Source organism: Egretta garzetta, unplaced genomic scaffold (assembly GCF_000687185.1).
Source record: "Egretta garzetta isolate BGI_Z169 unplaced genomic scaffold, ASM68718v1 scaffold59, whole genome shotgun sequence".
NCBI classification, from domain to species: Eukaryota; Metazoa; Chordata; class Aves; order Pelecaniformes; family Ardeidae; genus Egretta; species Egretta garzetta.
In genome coordinates this window covers 3378429-3395152 of record NW_009267230.1, presented here as the reverse complement: position 1 = coordinate 3395152, position 16724 = coordinate 3378429, and the positions used below count along the sequence as shown (strand labels likewise).

General features: G+C 41.4%; 1 protein-coding gene across 1 annotated transcript in view; it reads right to left on the bottom strand.

Moving 5' to 3' along the window:
• The window catches only part of RAI14 (retinoic acid induced 14), a 76940-nt gene extending 64401 nt beyond the window's left edge, over positions 1 to 12539 (bottom strand). Inside the window, exon 1 of the mRNA XM_035902722.1 lies at positions 12465 to 12539. Coding sequence (XP_035758615.1) covers positions 12465 to 12500 — 36 coding nt within the window. The 5' untranslated portion in view covers positions 12501 to 12539. The remainder of the gene's footprint in view (positions 1 to 12464) is intronic.
• Between the last annotated feature and the right edge of the window lie 4185 nt (positions 12540 to 16724).

The following is a 16724-nucleotide window of genomic DNA, read 5'->3' as shown; positions in this document are numbered from 1 at the left end:
ACTTAGCCCACTTTGACACGTGATGGGAGACAGTTGTGGAACAAATCCAGCAAGAGCAGAGACCAACAGGCTGTTAGCACCAAGTGGGACAGGAACATAATTGGTGTGCAAAAAGAAATCCACACAAATCCTACCATTAAGTATGCTATCACTCTGCCAGTAAATGCAGTTAACACTCCAAGATAGCTGTCACTTGCAGTCCTTCTTGAACAGCTATGTAAGGCTTAAGCACACAATGTGCTGTCAAGGTTCCCTTAGCCACACTCAGAAGAATTAAAGAAAAGTGTCCAGCTTCCTTCCCTGATAAATACATGGAAATAACATGGTCGACACACAATCCCCCACAAGATCCTGCTCTCTAAATTAGAGAGAAATGGATTTGATGGGTAGGATGTTCAGTGGATGAGTAGCCGGCTGGATGGTCACATCCAGACAGTAGTAGTCAATGGCTCAATGTCCAGATGGAGATCAGTGACAAGTGGTGTCCCCCAGGGGTCTGTACTGGGACCAGTAGTGTTTAATATCTTCATCAGTGACACAAGACAGTGGGATCGAGTGCACCCTCAGCAAGTTTGCAGACAACACCAAGCTGAGGGGTGTGGTTGACACGCCTGAGGGACAGGATGACCTGGACAAGCTCAAGAAGTGGGCCCATGTGAACCTCATGAGGTTCAACAAGGCCAAGCGCAAGGCCCTGCACCTGGGTCAGGGCAACCCCCTGTATCAATACAGGCCTGGGGATGAAGGAATTGAGAGCAGCCCTGCTGAGAAGGACTCAGGGGTACCAGTGGGTGAAAAGCTGGACGTGAGCCAAGAAAGCCAACCATCTCCTGGGCTGCATAAAAAGCAGGTTGAGGGAGGTGACTCTGTCCCTCTGCTCTGCTGAGACCCTGCCTGCAGTCCTACGTCCAGCTCTGGGGTCCTCAGCACAGGGCAGACACGGACCTGTTGGAGCGGGTCCAGAGGAGGGCCACCAAATGAACAGAGAGAGATCGCCAAATGAACACCTCTCCTATGAGAGAGTTGGGGTGGTTCAGCCTGGAAAAGAAAAGGCTTAGGGCCACCTTATTGTGGCCTTTCAATACTTAAATGGGGCTTATAAGAAAGATGGGGACAGACTTTTAATCAGGGCCTGTTGCAATAGGACAAGGGGTAATGGCTTTAAACTGAAAAAGGATAGATTTAAACTAGATATAAAGAATAATTTTTTTTTTTTTTATGATAAGCGTGATGAAACACTGGAACACATTGCCCAGAGAGGTGGTGGAGGCCCTATCCCTGGAAACAGTCAAGGCCAGGTTGGACAGGGTGCTGAGCAACCTGTTCCAGTTAAAGATGTCCCTGCTCACTGCAGGCGGTTTGGACTAGATGTCCTCTAAAGGTCCCTTCCAACCCAAACCATTCTATGTTTCTATGATTCTATGGCTTTACAAAGGCCTTTAAGAATCAACCTCCAAATCAAGTATATGTTTACAGATTAAACAGCTTCTATACCTGTATTCACAAATTGGCATCTTCAACCAAACCCCCTCATCTCACATTAAAAAGCTCGTATGCAGATTTTTATTTTCAAATCTGATTACATTACTACACAATGTCTTGCCCCATTTTGTGCATGTTGACAAGAAGCAACGAAGGGAAAACAACTGAAGACATTATTCTGACAGTGCACTAGCTTCTCCGCAGTGACTTACCACATAGCTTTTCTTAATAAGGCGCTTGTGCATGATGCAGCTTCCTCTGCTGTGAAAATGCAGCAACCTGTCTGCACCTGGGGTGTGCAATAAAATTGTTCACAAGCAGTGCACTGACTAACGCTCCAAAAGCTCATGCTGTTGCTTACTTACTGGAAGATCCCTGAGTTTACCCACATCTCAAGTGGTGCATTTCACTTAGACTTCCTATACATCTATAAATTATACATCTGAAATATATATCAAAAAGGCAAGTTCACTGAGGGGTTGCCATTGTTCCTACTGAACACAATCATGTCATATCATAAGCAAAACCACTGTAAAAAGCCAACATACCCTAGACCCTAAAAAGAAGCCACTGTTGGATAAACTGCCAATCTGAGCATCCGTGTATTTCTATGCTAGATTTTTTTCTGTGCTAGATTTAGGGGAAATCCGTGCCTCACTGAAGCCCTGCCATATGCTTCCATGGAGCCAGCATTTTCGTTTTGGTTCTTGATTCAAAGCTCAATCAAGCAGACTGAAGGCTTTCTTCTCACTTCAAAGGGCACTGTTTCAGTCTATGGATAAGCAGACAGGTTACCCAAGTCTACAAGATTCCTAGGATGTTTCTACCACACACAGCAAAGAAGCAAAGATGAAAGAGAAGAGGTATGCACCTGTGAACGGAGCAGAGTAGGTATGTCAGACACATACATATGCATTGGTAACCACATTATTTGCAAAGTTATTAAAACACCTTTGCTTCTATCATCATCGTCAAGTCAAAGCAAGTGTTCTGGACAGTTAACTGTGTGTTTCATCTGAGATATGCATATGCAGCATGTCTGGGGAATGAGACTCCTCAGGCAGCTGTAGAGCAGTAAATTTAGCTTGAGTTTCAGATTATGTTTTGCAGTTGTATTATGCCACCTCTCAAGATCCAAATAGTTATCAAGTAGCACTAGTGTTAGGCATTATACCAGAACAGCACTGAAGGAGGTTCCTACCTCAAAATACTTCAAGGTGAAGTATTGAGTCCATGTAACAAGCAAAATACAGGAAGATAATAGTACCTGTGGTAAGAATACATGTGAATACAAACTGTGAATCTAAGAGATGAAGACATCCTGCAGCTGTAGTTAAAAGGTATTCAACCACAATGGCTTTCACCGGCACGAAGTCAACAGTATTTTTAAAAGCTTAGGGTTGCAACTATTTCTAGACAGTTCAGGTCCAGAAGTAGGAAAAATAGCTCATTAAATAGCTTTTCACATGTCAGACTAACTACATGAGTCCAGACACCTATACTACTAATGCATAGTATTATATAAAACCATAGCTTTTCCTGTGACTAAGCCTCAAGGTTTTTCAGGCAACTAAGAGCCTAGAATAAGATACCTGTAATTTAAGAGCACTTTGTATCTTTCAACATGATTGCAAGCTTCCTACGTAATATGTTTCAAGATACTAATCTTTATACAGAATAGTCAAGTTTGGAAGATAGTCTAGTCCATCTCCCCTGCTCAAAGGAGGGTCAGCTATAGCAGGCTGCAAGAGACTTGCCCAGTCAGGTTGTGACTATTTATACAACCAAGTTACAGTCAGCTGTGAATGACTGCAAATTATTAGCCTTGCATCAATTCCCAATAAAGTGATACATTTAAAAGTTTGTAATATTTCAAAAGTTCATTAGAGTAGGACCATCTGTTAACAAAACTTGAGCAGCTGTTCATAAAACACTTCTACCACTGACCTATAGCATACTGTTAGGACAGTTTGTATGGAAGACAGACACTGTGGTATCTTAGCTTTTTCTCACTAGCAAAAAACTTCGTTAGCTTTCAGCCTTCTATTCACCCCAGCTTTGTGTTTTTCTCTGCATAGATCCACAGTTCTTAAATACTCCCTTAATCACTGTAGCTAACACAAAGTGGTCAAGCACAAACATCACCCATCAATCTCACCTTGCCCACCAAACCTGCCTTCAGCCAACAGAAAGCACCTCCTCACACCCGTGCCTTACACAGAGTTGCTCTGTTGCAACATAGCAATGCTTCTTCATCCTCATTCCTTCTACCTGCATACCCCGTGCAGTGCTTCAGTAACTAGACCTCTGAACAGGAAAAGGTACCTTCAGCAAAGTGCTGAAAGTTCAACTGTCACAACCCTCCCTAAACACCACAGGGTATTTCCTGGGAAGAACGGCCACTGACACCCTCATTCTCCTCTACACTTAAGCTTCACAGACGTTCGGAACATGCATGGCATGAACCTCAAGGAGATGCTAGTGTGGCAAGTAAGGGAGCAGAAAAGGGCTTGACATGGCCCTAGTGCTGGCCATTTGCCTGAACTATATGCAATCGGTATTCCTGAATAGCAGGACTACAAAATATTGCTGGAATAAGGCAAATAGCGTACCTATTTCAGCTTGGCTAACCCCTGAACGTTTGTTGTCTGCTTGTATCATTCATAGGCTCCCAAAATATAAGCACAGGATGAAAAGGCTCAAATCTCCAATAAAATGTTTTGACGTTTTATTCTTTAGATAATACTGCAGCACCCATTCATAGAAAAATGGGGTTTGTTCTTAGCACAGAAAAGACAACAGTCTTCAAATGCAAAGACCGGACAATTCATTAAATCCTCTCCTTTACACGGGTTTTAACTGACAAATTCAACAGCTGGGCAGAGTATTTTTCTTTTTAAAGCAGATTAGGCACAAGTAGCGCGCCAGTGAAGGGAGAGGATATAGTGTACCACAGTAAGAACACACAGACTGCTCATTTATCATATTTTAAATTTATTTTACTTTACATTTAAATCTCACTAAAGATAAATAAATAAATGAAAAAATTACAATTGCTTTTTTCCAACTCTTCCAAACTCAGGCCTTTGAACTTTTGTGCTCTGTTTAAAGGGACACAAAAGACATGTTTCTACACAACAAAGATTCCTTTCTTGTTACCAGTGTATTTAAAAATACTAACTTTTTCCAGTTCTTATATGCCAATTTGCCTTTCTTCTTCCCACCCACCCCCACTTCATGATGCTTAATTTTGGTATTTTTAGTAATGAACTGTCAACAAACTGGCTAGCTTCGCATTGTGGTTCTTCTGCACTTATCTCCTACAATTTTGCATATTGCTGCCTGTAACACTACAGGGTTTAACTCCATTTAAAATAATTTTGTAATGGGAGGGTTCCTCTTTATCTTTGCAGCTGTTTTACATATACTCCTTTTAATCAGGGATCACATGAGGATGGCCAAACCAGCCATCCTGGCGAGATCAGAACACAGGTGCAAAGTGTTCAGCTTGCCAGGAACCACTCAGGCTGGCAGGGCAGACCAGTGTTTGTGGCCAACCAGTGACTAATCAATGTTTCCTTTCACAGAGCCTCCAACCTTTCCTCCAGCTCTAGATAGGTGACCAAGCAAGAAGTCTAGCATAACAAAGTTGACAGGTCTGGGCAGGCAGCACCTCGGAAAGAGACACCTTTCCCCAACCTGTATTTACAGCAGAATCATTAGCCCCATGTCATTCTGGGTTGGTAAGAATATTACTCTAGGGCCAATAATAATGGGAGGTATTATTCCTCACCTAATTTGGGGCACGGGCATGGGTGGAGGTGGAAGTCACAAGGAAAGCAGCGCAGGAGCTGCATATCATTTCCTTAGGGCAGTGGTTCTGGAACAAACACAGGTGTGGAAAGCAAAGCCCAGATGAGGGCAACGTGCTACCAACAGGACAGAGAAACTGCAAGTGGGTGAGCAAGGTCAACCCTGCAGGTTTGACGTGACACCCATTCAGCTCCAAAGCTGACTTCAAACACAGGGTTTAATAGCATTGTGCTGGCTATGCACCTACACGGTAAGACTGGCTGATTAGGACTGCAACTGTCTATGATCAACCCAATCTGTGGACGAACACTGTACACCTCAAGATGTGGGACTAGCACCAGATAAAGGAATCATGAATTTATAGCTGACATTTTATTACAGACTGACAAAGACTGGCTGGGAAGCCAACCAAGATGTTCTCTGCTGTACTCCAGACTATAATCCTGTTTTAGGAAATAACTATGTGTTTATTCAAAGTAAGCCAACTCCAACCCAGGTTCCTCCACTATAATTCCAAACACCACAGCACAGTTCTCATTTAACCTATTCCCTTCCCTTTCTATCCCAAACATTTGGAGATACTGCAGGTTGTTTCTAGAACATCTGCAAGTTATCTAGCCTCACTCTGCAAAAGCTACGTACTTGTCCACCGAGAGACATCCGATCAGCAGGCATCCCACAAGAGCCCAGTTATTCCTTCTCACAGACCAGTTACCAAAATAGTAACTCTGACTCTACAGCTTCAACTGTTTCTGCTCTCCCCTCCCTTTCAGACATTCTCATTTTCCCTACTGTTCTCCCCTACCCTTATCTATCCATCTTTACTTGTCTTCTCCGTTATGTTTTCCTTCTACCATTAAGAGATACTACATCACTTACGGGCTGATATTGACGCCCTCACAGAGGGCTTAAGTACACCAGAACTATAGTTCACCTGTGTGCTGGTTTTGGCTGGGGTAGAGATAACTTTCTTCATAGTGGCTGGTACGGGGCTATGGTTTGGATCTGTGCTGGAAACAGCGCTGATAACCCAGGGATGTTTTTGTTACTGCTGAGCAGGGCTGACACAGAGTCAAGGCCTTTTCCGCTCCTCACCCCACCAGCGAGGAGGCTGGGGGACACAAGAAGCTGGGAGGGGGCACAGCCAGGACAGCTCACCCCGACTGACCCAAGGAATATCCCACACCATATGACATCATGGTCAGCATATAAAGCTGGGGGGGAAGAAGGAAGGGGGGGACATTCAGCGTGATGGTGGCTTTATCTTCCCAAGTCACTGTTACACATGATGGAGCCCTGCTTTCCTGGGGATGGCTGACCCCCCGCCTGCTGATGGGAAGGAGGGAATGAATTCCTTGTTTTGCTTTGCGTGCATGTGCGGATTTTGCTTTACCTATTAAACTGCCTTTATCTCAAACCACATGTTTTCTCACTTTTACTCTTCCAGTTTTCTCCCGATCCCATTGGGGGTGGGTAAGCAAGAGGCTGTGTGGGGCTTCATTGCCAGCTGGGGTTAAACCATTACAACCTGGAAAAGGTAATTTTAGAAGTACTGTAGTGCATTCCTATTGTCAGTAATGAAGAAAAGACACTACTTGGATGGCAAGAGGTTCACGTTGAACTGACTGCAACGGGCAGCAGGTCTTACTCTATATACTGTAGGACTCCGAACATGCTTAACTACTTTCCTGCACAAAGCATTTAAGCTTTGGCTGGGAGAGCAAGCTGACTAGAGGAGAGCCTTATGCTGTCCAGAACTGGAGGCATGAAGCCAAACAGAAAACAGGGTGAAAGGTAGGACCCTTCACTCCTGACAGAGGGTGGGAGGGAGAAGCAGAGGCCACTGCACTTATTTCAAGAAGGAGGGAAAGCTAAATCCTCCTTTCCCAAGAAGAGGAGGTTGAGTACAATCTGTACCTTCCAGAGATCAAGTCTTCCCCTACACACTGTATAGTGGGAATCAAAAATTATTACTGAAGAACACAGTAAACTGAGGCAAAGCTACAATCATGATGATGTGCTTCAGGCTTATTTAATTCAACACCACTAGAAAAAGGACACCTAAATAAAAACAAATTTCAGTAGTTCATTTTCTAAATAATTGGGCAAAGTTGTCAGACAACATTGCTATGTCACTTTTTAGCCAGAGTGTACTCTGTGTGCTGGTTTTTTTTTTGGTCACAGCTACCCTGAAAGAACGTCGTACATGCAGACAGAGTGGATAATGCAATTTTCAACAATCCCATGCTCCTTTTTCATTTAATTGTAGCTTTCAGTGGATAAAAGAATTTAAGCACTGTTTAAAGGAGATCCTGCTTTATTATTTTTAAAGTTGCCCCACCCAAGTTTTGTTCTCCCACACATTCAGTCCAGAGCACATGGGAACACAGTGATTTCAATGGAATGTATCCCAGCAATTTTTCTGTTCCAGACCCCCATGTAGTATTTTATACTTCAAAAACTGTTGAATGGAAGCCTACTACTTGGAACACTGGGCATTAAAAAGAAGTGCCAAGCCTTAATTAGCATAGTGTCTAGATTAAGACTGAGATTTCATACTACAACATACCTAACTGCCTCATCATTTTGAGATTTATGGAACAATGACTACACCACAGGCCAAAAAGCAGAAATTTTCATAAGAACCGCAAACTTTTCAACCCCCGCATGATAGTACAACAAATAGGCATTTCCAGAAATACCAGAAGTTAGAGCTGGCAATTAGCATTGGGAAATCCCAGCCTGTCTTGGCTCTGCTACTGGCCTTCTTCTGCTGAACTGCACAGTCAGTTTTCAATTTTAAGACACTCCACTATTTTAATTATTCAGTATTGAAGATATTTGGAGACAAATCCCAATTCTAATCTTCCTCTTGTCCAGTCAGCAAGCTAGCAATTAGAAGAAAATTGGTCCACTGTCAAATTGAAAGACATGTTTTTCAGCTGATCTTCAATACTCGCAGAAAATGGTCCTAAAACTTTTCAGTTGTTTGCCCACAGATAGAAGTTGGAGAGTGAAAACAACCCAACCCAACATAGCCTTCCCACAATATGCCTTTTCTCAAGTAATCAAGAACACAGTCAAAAACAAGTCTACCTAAAAAGATCACGTAGGTTCCTATAACATCTTAGTAAGCCAAAGTGCTAGATATTTAAATGTGTGTAGGTGCCTAAAAATGTTGATGAGCAGACAAAACATGTTTAGACAGGCTTAATATTTTTGCACATTTGAAAATCCACTCGGCCCTCATCTGCTTGTTTAAGATTCTAGATGTTTTTGAAGTCAGGCCACAAATTGACTGGTTGCTACAGAAAACACTCCAATCTCAAATATTAACCAGAGGCCCAATAAGACATCAGTAGTACTGTTTTTGTTTTAATTGGATTACTTCTAACTCTGCTTTTTCAAGCAGAAACAGTGAAAACCTTCTGTCTTACTCAGTAGAGACATTCATTCTCTATCATGCGAATAAACTACAGTCTATAAACAAATTCAAGCTCTGAAGGGGCAGTGTCTGATATCACCATACCAACTTTTTCAAATGTTACATGTAATAGTCTCTTGCAACAACTGAAATGGTCATCCTTTTAGGTCATCAGCTTTTAGGTGTTACTAATAGGTTTGGAGTTTGATAACGAAGAACAAGAAGCAAGGAAAGAACAGGGAAAATACAGCTTCTCAGATGGAAGAGACTAGTTGCTTTGTCAAGACATAAGCACAATTTGTGTTGTTTTGTCTACAGACTCTTGAAGTGTGCACATCCAATACTTAGCTTCCAGTCTCAGCATTTGCTCACACCTAGGCATCCTGTTCACAGATTTCTAGTCCACAAGCATCCTCCTGTAACTACATCTCACACTTTGACAATACTCATCTGTGACAGAGCGATAAATCCCATTCCTCCACTCCAAATACACATGTTCACATGGCAACAGTCACCCCCAGGAAAGATTTCACAGTGATTAAGTGTGTCAAAAAAAAAAAAAGATTCTCCAGTTGATGGAGCTGCCTGAGAGGTACAGGGGAGCTGAGCAGCAATAGCATGAAGTGAGGAGTCACTATCTAAGAAGAGTCAGGCCCTCATCTTTCAGCTGTGGACTATATGAACTCTGATAAACATCAGAATTAGCAGCCTTATTTACTTGTGTGTTCCTGCAACTCCTTTGCTGGCATGCCCACCCCTATGCTTTTTAGGCCAATAATCTCAGGGTGTGATTTGCCAATGCAGCTAAGCCAAGCAACAGCTGCAAGAAAGGGATGTCCTGCCACTCCTCCTACTTTAACCATTCCTCCCAGGGCTGACCCTACAGCAAGACAGAGCAGGGAGTTAACCAGCTAAAACTCACTCCACAAAGCAATTTTCCATTACTTTATGTCCCCAAACTGGCTCACTGCAGGGTCAGATATTGTCAAAACCAGAAGGGCTGAGATGAAAGAAGGAGCATGGACATCTCTTTTGCAAGCTACAAGACTGGTGGAGCTACAGCACCAAAGCAAAACCCCACAGCAGGGACACAGAAACATATGCATGAATATCCACAGTTGTGCCCACTTTCAATTCAGCCATTCCACAACAGCCTAGAGAGTTTTAATGTATCAGTGAAGTTTCTTGCACAGTCTCCATTCCAGCATAGTGTTATGTTACCAGCCTTTCTGCTCAAGAAGTGTTTGTGTAATTCCTGTTTCTCACACACACCTTAAAGACTTATTCCTACTCCTCCCCCTCTTCCTACTTTTTATGCTATCAGTGAGGCTGAAGAGAAGGGTATCCTTCCTTCCCCCAAGACACCTTCAATTCTACAAAATAAGACATTTAAAGATTTCCTCCAGAAACAAACACAAGGAAGGTGGGATGAGAAGACGACTTCCTCCATTCCTTTTCTGCTAACTTTACCTTTATCCTCTATCCAAAAGCAGTTACCACGTCTTATAAATTGAGGTACAAATAAGACTAATTCCAATAAAAACCATCTCCTCTTTCTCCTTCTCACAAATTACAATTAAGGGCAGCTTCTGGAAACTAAAGAGAAGAGAAGGGTAATTTTCCTTGCTTATCTTGCACAAAATACAGAACTGCTCCTGTTGGCCGTATTGAATTCTGCCCTTAAGGTTTGGCTTCAAAACAGAGGAAACCAGACTGCCACGGATTTAGACTGCTGTGCTCTTAGAGCTGCATATCTAAATTTTAGGTACCTGAAAAATCTTTTGTGGTCAACTTTGTCTGCAGACAGCAGTAGTATCAAAACAGCAATTACTTTCAGGCTCCACTTGGTTTTGGGGAGAGGCATGAGCAAATTATCAAGGACAGATAAGTAAGGAATAAGTGAACCAGTGCAATTTGTAGCAGTGGGTGGACTAGCTACATGCAAGATCTAGTTGCATCACGCATATCACTTAGCCTTTGCTCTAGAGCAGCAGCCCAGCCAACTAGCATAAAAGTGTGAAGTCATCCTAACACACAGGCACACCTAACTTCCATAATACCAACTGTGTTCATAGATTGGCCAAGGGACTGTTCTCATTACTCAAGCAGATGCCTATTAAAAGTTTTACTGGTGTAGGTGAACTCAAAATAGCAATTGCTGCTACTCATTGCAACAGGAGCAACAATGTCTGACCACAAAATTCTAGCAGTTCTGAACTGAAGGGCACATTCAGTTAGACAAGACACCACAGACTTGTGACATTATTTTTGTTTGTTGTGAAGTGTCACAATACACTGTGCCACTGGCTGATTCAGTCTGGTGACTAGCAAAAGCCAAACACTGCTGAAGTAGTTAAAAGTGTTTCCCTCTGCTCCCAAAGGTTGGTTGACATATTTAGCTCATTTACAGAAGTGGTATTTTTAGAAAACGCTCTTGCTAAACTGAAGGAGTAGAGCATCCACCAGTACTGCTGCTAGGAAGCCAATACAGCAGCTGCACCAAACGCTAACCTGTAGCTCAAAAGACTTGTTAAGCAGTAACCACCACACCTGCAGATTACACCATAGCAGCATCTCTGCCTTTTACACAGCTACTGAAGTGCATCACAAGCAAGCTAAAGACACCACTACAATGGTGTGGCATGAGACCATCTTTGCACCAAAGCAGAGCCTGTACTACTCCTGAGTGCAGTGTGTAATTTTATTCCTGAACACCAAAACTTTTGAAGAAGCTCCATTTTCAAACCTAATACAACTTTACCAAACGTGGCTGCTTTAGGACCCTTTGGGAATCTGGTCATGACTAAAAGTGATACATCACTTCTTTCAAAACAGCACACAAATTTCGGATGAAGGATGGAACATTACATTCTTCATAGATCATAGATATTTGTTACAAATTCCACACAAAATCTGGAAAGTCAATTAAACACGAAGTCACCTATTTCACTGACTTCTCACTGCACTCACAAATAAGCATTAATATTGGTGTGTGACAAGAAGCTGGAATGAGCAGCAGTAGGAAAAGACAGACAAGAAGAGGGACGGACTACAGCAGTTCCACTGCTCCAAGGGAAGTAGGCTTACTCTACAAGTTCAAGCTTGGGTCTCCACTGATATTATTACTAGCGAGAGGCAATATATGATGTGCAGCCCAATGTCTCTCTAAACTCAGTTTTGAAGAGTCTCCTGTAGGACCACCACATTTATGCCTGTAATCCTTACTGCTCAAGCCTCATATCCACCTCTCCTGTTGCACTAGAACTGATAAGCCACAGCTGCCCTAATTGTACAGCTGGCTCCTGTATTCTTGCTGACAAAGACACCCTGCCACAGACTGAGGAGACATTTTGTTAAGTGCTCAAATACCACACTGATAAGAGCAGTATTATGCTTAGACAGAAATATGATTGGATAGTAAAGTCCTTACTAGGCTTAATCCTGTACCTGGAACAAAGTTTCAATCTGGGCACCAGCACAATCTAACATAAGTTCCACAGACGCCACACATATGGGCATGATTCAGTTATAGGCAGCAAAGTAGTGAAGTACTATTAGTTTGCATGACAGAGAGTTGCACTCCGAACAGAAAGAGCCTACTCCATACTGTACTCAGCTGTTGCCTTTGTGCTTGGAGAAAGGTTTTCTTCTCTGTAATTCATTAACCTACAACCTTATCAAGGTGGGAGTGAAGAACTTGTTTTCAGCGTGGAAACCAGCAGTCAAACTATGCAGAAATACTTACGTCACTCTTCCTGAACTTTGCTTTTAAGCTCTTCATGCTGATCACATTCAACCTTCCAAACCTTTGAGGAGTTTTTTATCCTTCTTCAATATCTAAATAAAAAAAAAGAAAGAAAAATAAGATTCCAACCTGATACCATTCAGTCCACTGGCAGCCCAATCTGACTTGAATTTGCATACCTATATCACCCTTTGAGAATTTAGCCCTCAAGCTCTGAAAAAGATTAATAGCCAGCTAAGGGAAACTTTCTGTTTCTCCAAACTTAAAAGGAAGCTTAAGTCTGATCACAGAAGAACAGAGCAGATCTTTACCAAAAACTCAAGTCTGTATCATGTTATATTAGCTACCTCTCGACATAATTAGATCACGGACACGTTAATACATGTAGCAGCTTTCTTTGCCCACTGCCTATTTTAACATTATCATCAGGGCAGCCATTTGTAAAGTGGGAAAAGCAGAAATAAGTATGCAAAGTCACTAATTAAAACTTCGCTATCCTACAGCTGTGGGTCTCCACTGGGTAGCAGAAGTACCACCACTACTGTATGTACAAGTCTAACCACTAACCAAATTAAATATTATACATAAACCATGCATGATACATACTAGGACAGCTCACCACTACATAGCAGATAGAACCATCTGAGCAAGAACAGAGGTTATCACTGGAAGAATTGTTTTATACTCTTCCCCATATGAAACTATGTGTATTCTTGGAGTCAGCTGATTTTAATTTGACAGTGCACTATCACAGTCAGTCATGTTCCCCCTTCCTCCCTCTGAAGTGAAGAAAAGCAGCAGTTGCACAATCATATACAACTAACGTTACAGACAAGCTGCAGGCTTTCACAGGGAAACAGGGCCAGTACCTAGGGCAAAGTTTCCTGTAGAAAGCTTCAACATATACCACATATTGCCAATCCAAGACAAATGGAATGGTGAACAGCATGTTAAAGTAGCTTGGCAATGTGTTTTTTTCCTAGAGCACAGCAGAAAAACATAATGAAAGAGCAACATATATCTGGACTGGGCAAAGCCCTCTATGCAAAAATGTTCCAAATTTCTAGTTTTACAGTACGCTCACTGGAATCTCCAGCCCCTCTCATCTACAAGTTCTCGCTGCTACACAAATTCCTTCTGAAGGAACAGTTTGAATTAAAGGATGTTCAGCTGTATAAACTTCCTCCCTCCACCCTAGAAAAGAAGGAGAAAAAAATATTATGAGACTAGCCAGATAAATAAATAACTGAAGTGAGGACTGGAGCATAAATTCATGCATAAAATGGTCATGCAGGGTCAGTAATGTTTCACATCACTCTTCAGAAACAGTAGATTACAGTTTGATAAGCAAAGTGAAATTCAACTGTTTCAAAAAAAGAAAGTCTCTTATTATTGTGAAGGTAGTTGCTATGTTCTATGTGATCACTCTACTCTGAGTTTTAAAATGCAACTACACAGTATACTCTTGATAGAATATATACGAATGCTTCCACAAAATACAGTTCTAAGTACCATTCTGGAATAGCAATTAGTGCCAAGTAAACATGTAATTTAGTTCAACCCCATATTTATCTGACAGCCATTTAAGACAGAATGAAGTACATTTCTTCAAAAAAGCCCAAACAAACAAAAAATCCCTACAGTACATACACACAAATACATTTCCCACAGAACACACACCTCCAGTAGGTAATCTGGATTGGGTAATTCTGTAGGCTGTTAAAATACCATTAAATCTAATTAAATGACTAAATCTAATTATACAGTCATTCTGAAACCATATCAGATTCCTGACTGCTTTCAAGTACATGAACAAGGGGTTTCTTTCGAAGTTCTTGCTTTTCACCTCAAGGAGAATGAGTTTGTGGCATTTTGTTTAATTCTTTAGCATGCAAAAGGAAAAATCCTCCAGAAGCTGTTCTCAAAGTTTCTCAGCTTTTTCCTGGATGAACGGAGTGTTTGTAAAATAGTAACAATTTTTTTTTTTTTTTTAAAAAGTAAGTTTTGTACAGTCAAAAAGAGGGAATTATTTTAGGTTGCTTTGAGAGAGGCACACCACTTTATTTCTGCTACACCTACTCAAACTTTGGAGAAAGTGTTTAAATTGCACAACAGTTGTCATAACCTGCACTGGAAAGGAGACTGAACTTCAGCAAGAGCCCAGTAATTTCCAAAATCATTCTCTAGCAACATCATGGGTTGACAAGCATTGCAAAGACCAGAAATGCTGGGGTACAGACAAAACAAATGCCATTACACTGGCCTGGTCTTCTTTACATACCACAGTAGCAAAAAAAAAAAAAAAAAAAAAAAAACACCCACACCCAAACCAAAGAAACCCAAGGAAAAAGGGGGAGGGGAAAGAAGGAAAATGGAAGACAAAAACGTAAACTGTTTTCAAAATTTTTGGGAAAAATGAAACAAAACCACAATTTAAAGGAACTTTAAAAGCTAAGAAGCATCATACAGTATCCCACAAAATCTAAAACTTAACAAGGCTTTTTATTTTAGAAGTTAAACATACTTGACTAAAAAAAAAAAAAAAGTAAACAATTTAATTAGACCAGTTAATACAATAGAAAGAAATCCTATCCTGTGCATGGAGAACTGAAAACAAGAAATCTTTCCTCGCATACAGATTGCCAAAGAATTGTCTGCTATAGGCTCTCTTTCCCCTTCCCACCCCCTCAGCATTTTTGGCTCCCATGAACGAAAGATTTGTTATAGCTCCCATAGACGATGAAGTACTCAACTACAGGGCTACAGGAGAGATGACACAGAACAGCTGCAAAGCTGGACTCTTTTCTGTGAGGAACCTGTAATTAACAAGCTTTGCAAGCACTCCTAATATGTTAGTTTTCCCACTTTTGAGGAAGGAAGAAGGGAGGTGAGCTGTGTTTCTATTAGAAGCCAACTTATTTTTCCCACAGGATACTTCACCTCTTGCGTAAGTGCATTTTATACATTGAATGTGAAACTCAAGTCCTCAGCGTAATTAAAAAAGCATGCACAAGCACACAAAAACAGCATTCCCAAGTTTAGTGTGTGTCACATCTGTATTTTTTCCATAAGAGATAGTTAAACAGAAACGTTAAGATTACAGCTTGTGCATCATAATACCCATAATCCTTCAGCTGTAGAGATAAAAACCCATGAAGCAGTGAGGGCTGCCTTTTCTTGGCACGGTTTAAAGGAGGAAGTCACCTCTCAAAGGGTGTAATTATTGGAATTGATGCAAAAAGAGGTCAGCATCCTGATTCAGCAGAGCTTTATGACAACTGTTCATTTGCCAGAGGGGTGATAAAGGAAGCACCATTAATACACTCCTGTTTTACAAGATAGGAAACGACTACTAGGAATTCACTAGGGAGCATCAAGGCAACTTCAAAACAGTTTTTCTGCAATGAATCACAGGTATTAACGAGCAGCAATGTCTACTAATAGTGGCATTTCTCCGCTTGCAGAACAAATGTGCTAATAAATACTGAGCGCTGCCGTTCCGTAGCTGCAGCAAGTTAACAGTAGAGAAGTGCTTAACTCCAGGGATTCTCAACAGCTAATGCTGGTCACATGCTTTTAACCATTTGCTCCAAAATTAAATATCTACTCCTCTATCTCATCTTTTTTCTGCTTAATGTTAAGAAATAGCTTTCAGGAATGCAAGCCACAGAAAACATCTTTAGGTTGGTAGTAAACCTGTCCAGTTAAAAAAAGAGACACTGAAGTGGTGGTGGTCTTCGGCTCCAATAATTTCATTGAAAATGTGTTTTAACACATAGCACAATTTTTAGGTTTAAATGTAGGAAACAGATTAGGATAATCTTCCCCACTGGTTTACAGTGAGATTCTTGCAAACCACAGTAAACAACAATACTGTCATATTTTTTTCCTTTCATTAAATTGCATTAAAATCTGAGCAAGGCCTTTCAAAGTTACAATTAACTGCTTGAATGGCCCAAAGATCTGGTGATGCAACAGTAAAACAGCCTTAGTTTTACTAAGTGAAACTATACACTGTGCACACTGCTCATACCAATGACAGTTACCCTTTGCTGATAAGTGCTGAATTAAATTAATTTAGGTGTCAAAAATCTTGCACCTCTTTCAGAACACACTCAGAAGTCTCCATCTCAGACAGTGCTCTTCTCCCAAAGCACACCACTGCCATTTATTCTAAATTTCTAGATCACAAGCCCTGCTCTGACCCAGAAGTACAAGCCTTTGTGGTAGCCAGCACTGCTAGCATCTCTCCTGCTATCC